The sequence below is a fragment of the Zosterops lateralis genome, assembly GCF_965231275.1.
Source record: "Zosterops lateralis genome assembly, chromosome: 32".
NCBI classification, from domain to species: Eukaryota; Metazoa; Chordata; class Aves; order Passeriformes; family Zosteropidae; genus Zosterops; species Zosterops lateralis.
Window position 1 is genome coordinate 2980190 of NC_139792.1, and position 15232 is coordinate 2995421.

Consider the following 15232-nt stretch of genomic DNA (forward strand, 5'->3'; position numbering starts at 1 on the left):
GAGATGCTGCTGCTGCCCTTGGACATGGAGCCTCCACTACCTGAACTGGATCCTCCTCCACAGATGGACCCTCCACTGCCAGAGCTTCCTCCTCCATATCCTGAGCCTTTCCCTCCTCCAGAACTGGATCCACCGCCACCAGAGCTGGACCCCCACCCTCCAGAGCTGCCACCTTTGGTGATGGAGCCTCCCCCACCTGAGCTTCCTCCTCCTCCATATCCTTTTCCACCTCCAGAGATGGACCCACCCCCACAAGAGCTGGATCCTCCACCTCCAGAGATGCTGCTGCTGCCCTTGGACATGGAGCCTCCACTGCCAGAGCTGGAGCCTCCTCCACAGATGGACCCTCCACTGCCAGAGCTTCTTCCTCCATATCCTGAGCCTTTTCCACCTCCAGAGATGGACCCACCGCCACCAGAGCTGGATCCTCCACCTCCAGAGATGCTGCTGCTGCCCTTGGACATGGAGCCTCCACTACCTGAGCTTCCTCCTCCTCCATATCCTTTTCCGCCTCCAGAGATGGACCCACCCCCACCAGAGCTAGATCCACCCCATCCAGAGCTTCCACCTTTTCCTCCTCCAGAGATCGGCCCTTTCATTCTACTCCCACTGGTACCATCAGAGCTTATTCTCCCCTTCACACTTTTTATGCCTCCAAAGACTCCAGTAGCTCTGGCATTGTGGTCAATGACACCTGCAAGAAATGGAAGTTACATTCAATTTATTCTTTTTACCCCAAGAAATTCGCAGCAGGGGTGGTTTAAGCATCATCCTTCCTACCCTGGTCGTCATGGACTTATCTTTGAAGGGGCCAACAAGAATCTCCCTTAGTAGAGATCAACCTATGAAATATTCTCTCATTTTTCTGGGGGTTTTAGATTTTTTTTAAACATAATTTTTGTCTTATTTCACCCATGAACACTCAGTGCAGCCCATCCTTTACAAAGACTGAGACTCTGTGTTTCCTTCAGCTTCCTCAACTTTTCCAAAAATTTTAGAACTAGTTTTTATTTCCTTCCCTTCTGCCCTGCATCAAACAGACCTATGGGTTAAATGTGGTGTTTCCCATTTCCTCCAAATTTATTAGGAATTAGCCAATAATTCTAAAGCCAGTTGTTATATTAATGTATGTTCACATACTCCCCTTCACATCCTTTCCTGAATTAAGATGGGAACTGGGATAGTTTGTTCCAATGGTGTCAAGATGATGAAGTAGGAACAGTTTTCTTTTAAAAACCCAGAGAAAATCCTTGGGATACTCACAGATCGTGGCCGGTGATCCTTCCTGGATCCTGTGGAGGAAAAGTGACACTGTGGTAAAGCAGCCAATAAAATCAGAATTTAAATTCAGGTTAGGCTTTATCAGTGATCTGGAGAAAGGTGACTCCTCCCAGGCCCAGTCCAACCCAGAGATCCCAGTGACACTCTGCTTTTTCACCCAGGATGGATTTTGCCCCCACCTGTTCTCCTCCTCCTCAAGGAGTGATCGATACATGGCGATCTCAATGTCCAGGCCCAGCTTCACATTCAGGAGCTCCTGGTAATCACGGACAAGCTGAGAAAGGTCATCCTTGGCCTGTTGGAGGGCGTTTTCCAGCTCCTGGAGCTTTTCCTGGCCATCCCTGATGGCCGAGGTCCCACGGTGCTCAGCATCTTTAATGGAGTCCTGGAGGCTGGAATTCTGCAAAAGAACAAAGGGAATATGGCCATGTCCGATCTGTGGGAGGATTTTATCATAAAATCATGGAATATCCATAGTCAAGAGGGAACCACAGGAATCTTCAAGTCTAGCTCCTAGCCCAGCACAGGAAAACCCCCAAATCCCGTAATTTTCATACCCTCCTAGCATTCCCTGGAAATCAAAAGGCATTTCTCAGTAGCAGAACACCGAAAATACATTAGACTGGGTAAATTAACACAATTAAACCCCAATATACATCCCCAAAATCTAAATCTGCTTCATTTGGAAGAGAAAACTTCATCCCTAAGTTTGCCTCCAAATGACTAGCTGCCCCATATTGCACTGAGATCCCATTGAAAAGGGGCTTAAACCATTTAGTCCTGCTGGAAGGTATCAGCCTTACCCTTTTCCTTGCGATTTCAATTTCTGGTTGGAGTCTTTGGATCTGCCTGGCAAGTTCCTGGATTTCCTGGTGACTGTTCCGCAGCTGCTCTTGTTGATTTGCCCACATGTTCTGCAGGTCCTGGTACTGAAGGGAAGAGACACAACACATTTTTGGTTTCTTTTCCGATGAGGAGATCTGTGTTCCTGTTTCCCTGATGTCCACTCACCCTGCCCCGGTACATGGCATCCACTTCAGCTGCGCTCCTGTGAGAAATCCCCTCATATTCCCGCCTGACCTCCTCGATGATTCCATCCATGTTCAGGTCCCTGTGGTTGTCCATGGACAGAATAACATCAGTGTTCCCAACAACCGTTTGCAGCTGGGACAGCTCCTGCATGAAAAATCAGGTTAGGGATTTTAACAGTCCTTGTGGTCAGTCCAGGCCTTTATGAGGGAAAAAATGGGACCTTGTGGCAAATTTCCTCAATTTCTCCACCCACAGCCCTCCGGTACCACTGTACCCCCACCACTTGTAATTTTCAAGATCACACCAGACTCCTCTGCATTCACAAAAGGCCAAGGATAATTGATCCTCCAAGCCAAAAAATCCCACCCAAGCAAAATTTCTGGGAATCTTGAGAAGGTGTGTCCTTCAAGACCTGAGGGTAAGATTTTAATCACTCACAGCTTCATATAAACACCGGAGGAACTCCAGCTCCTGCCTCAGGATATCCACTCGGACATCAGACTCCATTTTTCCCATGTAGGCACTGTCCAGTTCCTGTAAAAAAACAAAAAACATTGGAATATTTGCATTTTGTTGATCCAAATGCTCCACTGAAGTATAATTCTTAGGATATTTTCATAAAACCTTCATTCCTGGGATCAAATAATGGCCTAGAGCCTAGAGATCTCAGATGCCATTTGAAAAGCAATGGAAACAAAGATAAAGTGTTTAAGAGAAAAAATTGGCTGGGAAATGAGTACCACAACTGCAGCAATAAATCTGGTCCCAGGGAACATGAAAAATGGGAAAACATCATTTTTATTCATACTTCTAGTAAAGAGTTGCCTACATTTTCTCTTCTTGGATAGTTTTAAGCCATCTACAGACATTATTTAACATAATAAAAATATTCCTGGATCACCTGGATCGGGGTTGAGTGAATAGGGAAAAAACATCACTTTTTAGATATTTGTCTTACAAAGGACCAACTCATTCTCTAGAGGAAATAATCTCTCCCCAGTCTTGTTGTGGTTTTCAGTTACATTGGTAAAATTAGACAAAGCTCAGAAAAAAATTCAGCTGTTGAGAACCTTGGCAACCACCCAGATATTGTTTTATTGCCGAGGCTTTGATTTTGCTCAGGATCTCAGGTTAATTCACCTTTTTAAGCTCCACAAATTCCTCCTCCTTGGATGTGCGTTTGTTAATCTCATCCTCGAATCTGGGGGACAGAAGGAAGTAGATTATTATCTGTTATCTATTATTAATTTATCTATTATCTCTTATTAATTAATCTATTTAATTAATCCAGCCATTATCTTTAATTATTGATCTTAATTTTTAAGTCAAGTGGACCAGTATACAACAGAATCACCCAAAGACTGAACGTGTTGAGTTTTCATTTTCCTTTAATTGCAATTTCTGGCAAGTGCAAACCCTCTGCAAAAAATGGGGTCAATACATGTCCTAAATTTAATAATTCTGAACTAAGCTTTCCATTTCTCAGTGTTATGGGTGAACATAAATTACCTAAGCCAGAAAAAGTGACAACTCTTCCCAACTTGAACCCAAGCTCAGCTCTGTCCCTCCCCACAAGTGGAAGCCCAGGTCATTCACTTCTAGTAGGGAGAAAGAAGAGGAAGGAAAGATGATGGGAGAGATCATCACAAACTTTGATTTTCCTCTCATTTTTGGGAATTCAACCCTTACCAAACTCTTCCAGCATCAAAGTTAAGACCCATAATGCACCTGCAGCAGAGCAGAGCTAAGAAACTCCAAACTCCTGCAGATGCCAAGCTGATCTTTGCCATCCAAGGGCACAATGACCATCACCTGGGAAAATCTCAGCACCCGTTTTCCCAGATTTGTGACTATTCACCTGTTTTTATAATCCTCAACAAGCTGGAGCATGTTGTAGGCTTCGGGATCCAGCTGCTCCTTCTGGCTCTGGAGCGTCTCAAGCTGCCGCTGCAGGCTGGTGATATAGGACTGGAAGAAGCTGTTGATGTTCCTGCTCTCCTCAGGGCCAGAGCTTTGCTGCTGCAGAAGTTCCCACTTGGCCAAGAGTGCCTGATTCTGCCGCTCCAGACATTGCACCTAGAAGGGAAAGCAGATCCAGGGGCAGCATGTCTCCAGTCAGCATCTCTGCCAAGGAGCCAGGCTGGGAGAGCTAGGGGTGTTCGCCTGGAGAGGAGAAGGGAAAGGAGATACTGAAGCCCCTTCCAGAGCCTAAAGGGGCTCCAGGAGAGCTGGAGAGAGACTTAGGACAAGAGCCTGGAGAGAAAAAAGAAAGGGGAATGGCTTCTCACTGCCAGAGGACTAGGTTAGATGGGATATTGGGAAGGAATTCCTCCCTGTGAGGGTGGTGAGACCCTGGAATGGATTTCCCAGGGGATGCTTCATTCCTGGAAGTGTCCAAGGCCAGGTTGGATGGGGTTTGGAGCAGAGTGGTCTAGTAGAAGGTGTCCCTGCCCATGGCAGGAGCTGGATGAGCTTTAAGGTCCCTTCTAATCCAAATCACTCCACCATTTGGATATAATATTGACCAGGTGATAACCTGGATATCCTAAAGTTTAGAGGCAAAGAAGAGTCACAGACATGCTAATTTTTCAGGACTATGGAATCTTAAACCTTCTCAGTGTAACCAACACCTCCTGTCTGGTGAAACAGGAAACCCTGAAGTCTTCACATGTAACAGAGAGAAGCAGAGACAGAGACACCTCCCAGATACCACTGGGGTGGAAGAGCTTTTGTGGCTGGTTTAAGTAGAAGCAGAAGAGAAGACAAAACTGGAGAGATGGAAAGTCATTAAAAAGCTGAAGATGGACCACCTAGTAGAGGGCAAGGCTTCCAAACCAAGAAGTGATTTGTTTAATAATTCAGAGAAATTGAATTCACTTGCAATTTCTGGCAAGTGCAAACACCTGCAAGAAGAGGCACTAAATTACCCTGTTCTTACAAGGTTTGGCTTTGCTTGAGAAAAAAATACAACTCGTCAAGATGTCAAAGTCCATCACCCATTTTTCCTGGTGGCATCAACAACCTCCAGGCACCAGAATATAGGAATATATATTCCCAGAAACACCTTTCCTCAAAAGAGGAGTGAGTCTATATGCTGGTGACATCCCAGCAGTTTATTGTCCTGCCACAAAAGATGACTCCAAGATCTTTATCAAAAAAAAAAAAAAGATTCACACAGTGGTTACAGTGACCCATTGTGAGCTCCACAGCAGCCTATGGGAATTCAGCCAGTGCTGGGATTTTTGTGGGGAGAAGATGGAACATGAAAGTGTCCCTGTGACTCACTTCACACCTCCCCCTTCCCAGATAACAGCACAGAGACCAGGGCTCACCTTCTCGATGAATGATGCAAATTTGTTGTTGAGAGCTTTGATCTGCTCCCTCTCATCTGAGCGCACTCGCTGGAACTCGGGGTCCACCTGGAGCTGTATTGGCCTCAGCAGGTTGGTGTTGACATGGACCTCCTCAATGCCTCGGAGAACTCCAGCCTCTCCAAATCCTTGTCCAACCCCTTGCTCCCCTACTCTAAGGCCTCCTCTGAGCACCTCCCTGCCTGAGCCTCCTCTGTAGGCGCCACCAAGCCCTGTTGCACCACTTTGAAAACCTGCTACAAAATATCCTCTTCCACCAAAGCCCCTCTCAGGTTGTCTCCAGCCACCAAACCCAAGGCATCTCCCATATCTTACTCCTTCTCCTCCATAGCTTCCACCAGTATAGACATTCCTGAACCCTCCAAGGTTGTGGAGGCTCCTGCTGCCATACCCCTGCCCAAACCCTACGAATCTCCCGTCTGCACCACCCAAGGTCCCGCAGTGAGCAGAAGAAGAGCTGAAATTCCCATCCCCATATCTGGAGAAATAACGTCTCATGGCAGCACTTCCAGGCAGGAGAGCTGATGCAGAAGTTGATGAAACAGGAGGAGAAATGAGAATGAAGGATCCTCAGCTACTCTGGAGGAGTATGGAAGTTCTCCTTTATACGTTCTGGAGGAGCTTGTCTCCATTCCGTGTTAATTAGCAGGTCTCTAATGTTATTGGGTTTGGTTCATCAGGCAGCAATTAATGGCTGCCCGGAGAGGTCAGATAAACACCAACACCAGTGGGGCAGTTGTGAAATTCCCCAAATCCTGCCTGACTCATGAGCTTTGCTGACGGATCTCCTTATCTCATTAGCCTCCATCCGTAATTACAGTTACCCCTGCTCATCCCCAGAGCTCGTTCTCTCCCATATTTCCCCACCTCTTTTGATATTTCAAGGGGCACAAGATCTTGATGGTCCTTGGGTGTGTCTGACCTTCCTTCACCACATCACCAGGAGCACCTACTGCACCCTTTGCTTCCCATTCCTGTTCTTCTCTCATTCCCATAATACTCCAGGAGCAACTTTTGCTTCTTATGGGGAGGATCCATCCCTCTCCCCATCTCTGTGCCAGACTCCACCTTTCCAACATTCATTGGCCGCAGACATAAGGAAAAGCATTTCAGAGCCAAATCCTACTGCAGGCAGCACCACTTGGGGGCTCCAGCCTGGATTTATTTCTCGAGAAGTCACTGAGATGTGGTTCCTCCAAAACCACCTCTGGAACCTCTTCCTCATGGGAAGAACCTCCTCTTTGTCCCTTACATGACCTTAGGAGGAGCTGGACTTCACCTGGCAGGATCATCTTCCTCCCAAAGGAGCTGGATGAAGCCAGGCTGAGAATCCATCCGTTACATAGAGGTTCTGTGGTCAGGGCTGTGCAATCCTGGCTCCATTTGGAAAGTGGCTCATAAATTCCCTAAATTAGGGGTTTGTAGCTAGAGGTTATTAAAACTGACGGAATATCTCAAGGTGGACAATACTCAGCGAAGCTTTTCTCACCTGGAAACACAGTGTTTTCCAGGAAAAGAGTTGAGAAATCCACTTTTCCCTACCAAAATTCCCTACTTCAGCTTACACCAGAAACAGCCAAACCAGTATCTCAGACCTTCCTTCTATGCTATTTTTGTAATTAAATTTTACTCATTATCTACATTTCCTGAAGAAATTCAACCAGATTTCCAGCTGATTTCCCCATTTGTATAAACCTGTATAGAAATGTGACTCGGATTGAGAATTTTGTCTCCTGCAGGAATTTATTACAGTGAACATTAAAAAATGGTGCAATTACCAAGATTTTAAAAGCCAGGGAGAGAGGAGAGAATTCTTGAAGGAGACTGGAAAGGTTGGAGCCAGGTGGGGGTCTGACTCTTCTCCCAGGTTATGAGTGAAGAATGAGAGGAAATGGCCTCAAATTATTCCAGGTTTAAGTTGAAAATTGGGGGAAATTCCTTCCTGGAAAGGGTTGTCCAGCCCTGGCACAGCTCTCCAGGGCAGGGGTGGAGTCCCCATCCCTGGAAGTGTCCAAGAAATGTGTGGATGTGGCACTTGGGGACACGGTCCATGGTGGCCTTGGAAGTGCCAAGGGAATCATTGGACTTGATGATCCCAAACAAAATGATTCTATGATTCTGAAGGGCTGGTGCTGGCTCCAGTATGATTCCCCTTTCCACCCCTCCTCACTTTGTCAGTGCCTCACTCTGGAGCTGCACTGGGCAACACTCCAGGTAAACCCTCTGGACCATGGAAGGGGATGTTGTGACCCCAGAGAGTGAGCAGCCACAGCTCCCTGTGGAACACCGGTGAGAGAAGTGTTCATCCCAAAATCCTGCCCTGTGCAGTAGCTGAAGTGAACTGGGCGTGAATTCTGAGCTCTCTGTGGCAGCTGGAGCCAGAGCCGGGAGCGAGGAGAGCAGCCATCCCACCCCACGTGCTGTAACCTGGAGCGTAGGCAGCTGTTGTGATCGGAGCTGGCACCAGATCAGCCTTGGCAGCACATCCCAACCACACCTGGACCTGTTGAGCTGGCTCCAGAAACAGGGATGCATCTCTTGGGGTGTCCATGCATCCTGCGGATGAAGGGGGAGCTTCCTGTCATTCTTTCCTCTTTCTGACACAGCTGGGACAAAGGAATCACAGGTTCATCCATCATCCTTCCCAGGCAGATGGATTTTCATGGGATCAGGATGTTACAACCACAGGGTAGTTGTAACTACATTGGCTCTTTGTCTTGGGGTTTTAAGGATAAATTTAAATTGCATCCCAAAATTTGATCGATTAAAATTGTCCACCTGGGCCACTTGTGCAGCTGTTGGAGCAGGGACTGAGGGCCCTCATGTTGTTCTGCCCATCCCAATAAGTCCTTGGGGCAGGTGGTGAAGGTGAGGAAGGTGGGAAAGTTCCTCCCACCTGGAAAAGCCTCTGACACAGTGACATGAGTGTGACTTTTTGTGGACAATGAGGGAACCAGGAGAGCACCAGGATGGACATGTTGGAAACATCCAGAAATTTAGAGACAGACCCAAACTGGAGCTTTTTGAGCACAACTGGGGCAGGAACCTGCCAAATTCCACCACCCTCATCTGCCTCTGTCCACCTTCAACTCAAACCCTAAATGGGACTAATAAATCCCAGTTCTCAGGCTGTTACTCAAGGAGATGCCTCAACATTCCCACAGGATCATCTAAATCAGCTCAAAATAAGGTCATGGAATGGTCTAGGTTGGGAGAGACCTTAACGCTCATCCAGCTCCTGCCATGGGCAGGAACAACTTCCACTATCCTGGGGTGCTCCAAGCCCTGTCCAACCTGGCCTTTGACATTTCTAGGAATGGAGCATCCCCTGGGAAATCCATCCCAGGGCCTCCCCACCCACTCTGGGGGGAATTTCTTTCCAATATCCCACCTACCCCTGCCCTCTGGCAGTGGGAAGCCGTTCCCCTTTGTTTTTTCCCTCCAGGCTCTTGTCCTCAGTCCCTCTCCAGCTCTCCTGGAGCCCTTTTAGGCACTGGAAGGGGCTCCAAGGTCTCCTTTCCACCAGATCAGGGGGAAGCCCCATCCGCCCTGTCCTTGAGCACCTTCAGAGATGAGGCAGCCATAAACTCTTTAGAAAATAGAAATAAAAAGAACTAAAAGAAAAGGGCAGGGTGGCGGGGGGGGAAAGAACTACAGAAAACACAAAACCTAAAATTACTAAAATCATGACAGCATCTGTGGTGGTTTAGCACAGATATGAGGCTCAGGATGGACTCTGGCTGACCAGTAGGAGTGTTGTCCATGCCTCTGGACAGCCCAGGCTTAAATCATAGAGTGACTTCATAAGTGGGACAGATGACAAGTTGCCTAAGTCCTAGGCTGAAATCTCCTGGGAGTTTTTAGTAACAGACTGTAATACAAATATGCCAAAGTATTCCTTTAAATCGTGGACAATACAAATTGGGGAGATGATTTGTGGATTTGAGCAAAGGTATTTGTGATGGACTGAGTGAATATTAGTAGCTGTGATCCTGTGATCCCATGCGAAGTTTGAACAGAGAGAGATGAGAAGAAGCCCTCTGCCAGTGAAGAAGTGAGAAGACATCTCTGTTCCCTGAGTTGAAGAATCCTTTGCCTTTGAAGTTGCTCATTTTTAAAAGGTGACAACCCAATATCTGTGAGTCCACAACCCGTATGTGTGGTCATGGGAAAGGCTACGTCAATATGGGAGGTTCCAGAACTGCAGAATCTCCTGGGTGAGCTGCTTTTGTGTGAGTTAGAAGCTACAAACAGACTGCTTCTCTTGTGGGAAGTTACCAAAACAACAGGAGAGACTTCTCTCTCTCAAAGACTGACTGAATAACTATTTTATAAGTGGTACTGACTTGAAGTTCTGAGTTTTGCCTCTTTACATTGTTTGTAGAAAACGAACAGTTTGTGGTGGGAGAAAGGGTTAGTTTAGAAATTCATTTGTGGTTTGGTTTTTTTTGGTTTTTTTTTTTTGGTTTTTTTGGGGGGGTTTTTTGGTTTTGTTTTTGTTTTTTGGGGGGGAGTTGGTGTTTTTTTTTGTTGTTTTGGTTTTTTTTTTTTTTCCTTTTCCTTTGCTTCTCTTAGTGTGTGTTAATAAAATCTATCTGTTTACCTTAAGTTTGGGCCTGTTTTGCCTTTTTCTCCCAAAAATCCTATCTCCCACTTGGCAAACAAGAGTCAGTGGATGTGAAACTACCACAAAGATGGTGCCGTGACTCAGATAAGTGAACTAAAACCATTACTGTGTCTCAGAAAACCAGATCCTAAATATAAATGAAGGATATCTACAAGACTCACTTGTAAAGTAGGCAGAAGAGCATAAACAAATAAGAATATCAATGCACTTCTGACTATTCACGAAGTACTGCCAGAGCCATACAGTAGCACATGAAGAAATCCAGTATTTAAATTTAATAACTACCCCAATGAAGTAGATAAATGAGCACTGAAAGAGATCTCGATCTCCAGCTGTCAAAGTTCCTGCATAATTAGGGCCTTCAGTCACTTGGAGCTGGGGCTGCGATGACACAGACACAGTCATAAAAATGCCTTTTGCCCACAAACTTTCCTTTTCTCCCCCCTCCTTCCCTGGAATAACCACAACCTCTCCCTGTGGTCAGCAAAGGCAGCAAGGAGACTTGGAGAACGGAAAAAAAAAAAAAAAAAAGGAGAGAAATTGTGTTTTTTGCAGAACAAGAGGTGAAACATTGGTACTCTCCCAAAGTTTGTCCTATTTTAAGCCTGAGGTTTCCCAGCTGCAAGAATATAATGTCCTAATGATGCAGATATTCCAAAGTAGAACCCCCATTCATCATTTAGGGGCAGGGAGACCAGATGGAATTTCCCTCACACAGACCTAGAGCTGGGTGAGACTGGAAGTTGCTATTAAACCACAGGAAACAATTTATCAGGGAACATTTCGAATTCCATGAATTCTCAACACTTTGTGGTAAATAGTGACATTTCCTGGTGAGAAAGCTGTAGCTGGAGGGGGCCTGGGAAGGCCCTAAATAGGAGGGATTTTTCCTGCACAGACAGACAGAGCTCAGGTGGTTGGGAATGATTTTGGTGGGGGGATATCTTCTTTTGCATTTGTTGAACAGCAATGTTTTATGGAAACACTCCGTTGGAATTGGCAGGATCTAGGACAGGGGGCAGAGGGAGGGGAAGGGGCAGTGCTGGACACTCCAAACAGGGCAGGTAAGGAGGAACAAGACCCATCACCGGGTCATTCCATCAGGAGCTGCTCCCAAACACAAACTGGAGGAAGCAACCAATGGATCACAGAATTCCAGAGCAGGAGGAATGACTCTGCTGCCACAGAGGAATTTTATTTGGAGAAGGAGACACAAGTAGATGGAGACCAAGATCTCCAGGGCAGCATGGAACAGCATGGTTGAGGTTGGAATCAAGTCCAAGCTCCAATGAGAGTGAGGGAAGAGAATGAGATCAGCGTGGGAAGGGCTGGAAAGACCTCAAGGAGCAGGAAGAGCTTCCCCAGAGCCAGAAACATCCATGCAGGGAATGGCCACAGCCTTTCCCTGTGGTCAGCAAAGGCAGGAAAACTTTAAAGGATGAAGGAAGGGAAATGTCAAAAACGTGGTCATCTGTGCAGAAAAAAAGGTGAAATGCCCTGGTGATGGCTTCAGAGTGGAATTTTGACTTTGAGGAGGCCAGAGGGAGCTTCCAGGGTGGATTCGACCCAGAGTGGGGAGGGAGATCACCAGCTCCTGGGTCAGACAGTTCTGGTGTTGTGTCCCTGAGGGAGGGGGTCTCTGGTGAGGCTCATTTAGGGACCAACGATGCAGAATCTGACTTTAACTTGTGATCCCGTTAACGAGGCACTGATGGCTCTTTTAATCTCTTCTAATAAATGGTTTGTGATTTGGGGCTGACAGGAAGGTAAACAAGCCAATAACATCCTCAACAACACCCTTGATATTAAATCATCAATTCAGAAAATAACAACATAATTACGATATTGGTTAATCTCCTCTTTCCCTGACAATAATGTGAAAGTTTATTAATTAAATTGAATATGATTTGTGAATACACTGAAGTAATTTTTCTGTTGCTGTTATTATTAACAGTGGTGGCGAGTGGACAAAGGAGAAGCTCATTAATTTTTTGCTTAGTTGGCTAACGCCAAGTATCAGCTTCTAATCCCTGAGATCTCTGACAGGCTGAGCGTGTCCCAGTGCCTCCACACAGCTGATGCCCTCAGGCTCAGGCGAGGTGCTGGAACAAGGCAGAGATAAAATCTCCAAAGGGTTTCAGAAGGAGCAGGTGGAGGAGGAAAGACAAGACCTGCAGAGGAAAAAAAAATTAAAATAAGAAAAAAAAAAACCCAAAGAGGATGAGGAGGAAACTGGATTGAACTCCAGGTTAGAAGCACTGGGAGACATGAGATTTTTTTTCTATGTGTACGTTTCTCAGCAGAAAAACGGTCAATGGACGTGGCAGTCATTACATAAATTGATTTTTGTTTCTATTAGGGTAGGATTTTGATGAGGATCTCCAGGTGACCCAACAATCAGAGGTCTCAGGCCCCTTTAGGGGGTTGGAACCTCAGGAACTTCTTCACTTGGTCCCCAAAGTAAAGAAAGACTGAGAGTGTTCAAAAGCTACTGTGTGTGTTGAGGATGATTTTAATCACATCCTGTCCCACAGGAAGCTGAAGCAGCGGGAGTTAATTCTGGCAGACGTTCCCAATCCAGTAAACAAGGTGATTACTGACCTCCCAGGAAGTGGGCCCGGTGCTGCCTTCCGGGGGTAGAGTCAGCAGCAGGAGCGTGACCCCACCCAGCAGCTCCACCTGGGCTGGACTGCGAGCTCATAATTAGCCCAATCAGGGTCAGACTTTGCGATCAATTGAGTAAATCCCTCTATTAATGGATCCGAATTGTTGTGGTTGCCTCTGCAACAGCAGAAGGAGCAGCCACAGGACAATGAGGCAGGTGCAGAAAAGGTAAAGCTGCATAAAAAACACCAAACCCGTGATGGTTCCAGTGTAAATCTCCTTCCTGGGGAGGCAAAGGTCTGAGGATGGGGTGGGGAAGGCCAGTTTAAGGGCTTTGACAGGTATAGAATCCTGGAATATCTTGAGTTCTGGAAGGGACAGACAGGGATCATCAAGTCCAACTCCTGGCCTTGCTCAGGAGAATCCCAACAATTCCAGGCCTGAGAACATTGTTCAGTAGAGGGAGGATTTGGAGCTGCTGGAGCCAGTCCAGAGGAGGCCACAGAGCTGCTCGCGGGGCAGGAGCCCCTCTGAATCCGAGCTGGGAGTGCTCACCCAGAAAGGAGAAGGATCCAGGAAGATGTTGGGACTCCTTCCAGGGCCTAAAGGGGCTCCAGGAGAGCTGGAGAGGGGCTTGGGACAAGGGCCTGGAGTGCCAAGACATGGGGAATGGCTTCCCACTGCCAGAGGGCAGGGATAGGTGGGATGTTGGGAAGGGATTCCTCCCTGTGAGGGCAGTGAGGCCCTGGAATGGATCTCCCAGAGGATGCCCCATGGAAAGCAATTCAGGTGAAGGGCTCAACTCCTTGGCCATCAGCCCAACTTTACTCCAGGGGGTCACAGACACCAGCAGAGCCCCCCCACCCCCAAATGGGAGAACTCATTCAGGGAGAGGTTTTGTGAGGGGGGAGGGAGGGAGGGAGGCAGGCAGCTCTAAGGCCCCCCAGGACCAGCAGGAGGTCCTTGTCCAAGGCTGACACAGAGCAGTTCTCATTTCAGCTGATTCTGACCCCAGATCAAATCCTGAATGGTTCAGGCTCAGCAGAGAACTCCCAGCAGAGAGAGACCTGCCACAAACATTGGCACAATCCACCTCTTCTCCTGTCACCTTCCTTCTGATTGTCAGCTGGAGTCATGACCTGTCACAGTGGTGGGTTTGTACCCAACCTGAAATTCCCATCTCAGCCTGACCCATAACTTATGGGAAAGTCAGTTTGTCATGGGCCTGGAGAACAGTGACGTGTTCTGGTGTCAGAGCAGCACCTGGAGATCACTAGCAGGTTCAGTGGAGGACAGTGACAGATTCAGGCATGTAAGAAGGTCTGGAGGACAATGACAGGCTCAGGTGTGTGAGGAGGGGTCTGGAGGTCACTGACAGGTTCCGGTGTGTCACAGCAGCACCTGGAGGACTGTGACAGGTTCAGGTGTCACAGCAGCACCTGGTGGTCACCAGCAGGTTTGGCTGTGTCTGAGAACTTTCCCTTGCACAGGCACCAAATCTTCCAGTGACATTTTGTGCTGTGTCCACCCCCCCAAGACCAGGTGACTCCCCAGGCCATGGGAGAGGTAGAATTCATTCAACCCATGCTCCAACAGCATTGGTCAGAGTATGCGGGTCTTGGGGCCATGCCTTTAAACCTCATGGAATATCACTCCACTCCAAGGACAGAACTTGGGAGTGTGGAAGGAGGATGAAGTTCAAGGAACCATCCCCATCCCAACTGAAATGGGTGGGAGGGGGAGGAGGAGGAGTGGTCTCTGTCAGCACCAGGTGCAGATGATGCAGTTGCCGTAAATTGTGCAAATCCGGCTCTACCTGTCCCAGCTGGAGCTGAGGCAGCCCTGGATGGAACAGGGCTGGGAGGGAGCAGGAGGCACCACATTCCCAGGCATCCAGGTCATGGGGGTGGTTGGGAGCAGCTGCTCTGTTCAGAGGAGCAGGGTCAGCATCCAAAAGGGGCCAAGTCCAGCAAGAAAAGTGCTCAGATGTCAGCTCAATCTGTCCAAGCAAAGCTGGGGTGAATATTAATTAGATTAAGGGTCCAGATTTTTCTGCACAGCCACAGATCTGCGACAGATCGACAGATCTGCTCTGCGACACAGATTTCTCTGGATCCCAGCATGGGTCACCCCTGGAGGCTGGCAGTGGATTCACTCACAAGGAACCCAAGGCAGGGTTCAAAGAGCAGGAAAGGAGGTGATGGAGTATCCAGGATTAAACATCAGGAGCCCAGCACGGAAAGCAAAGGGAAGAGCTCCCCTTAGCTAAAGTTCTTTGGAAGTTGCACAGTTTTAGGTACCTTTGTCAATGTACTTG

At 47.5% G+C, this 15232-nt stretch overlaps 1 protein-coding gene across 1 annotated transcript; it reads right to left on the reverse strand.

Annotated features, from left to right (window-relative positions):
* Positions 1–684: 684 nt before the first annotated feature.
* Positions 685–6013, reverse strand: LOC310920957 (keratin, type II cytoskeletal 79-like; the record flags this gene model as incomplete). The annotated part of the gene is made up of 9 exons (XM_083881014.1): positions 685–694; positions 1461–1681; positions 2085–2210; positions 2293–2457; positions 2752–2847; positions 3454–3514; positions 4172–4389; positions 5646–5877; positions 6000–6013. 9 exons carry the CDS (start codon positions 6011–6013, stop codon positions 685–687), a joined length of 1143 nt encoding a protein of 380 aa, XP_083737140.1.
* Between the last annotated feature and the right edge of the window lie 9219 nt (positions 6014–15232).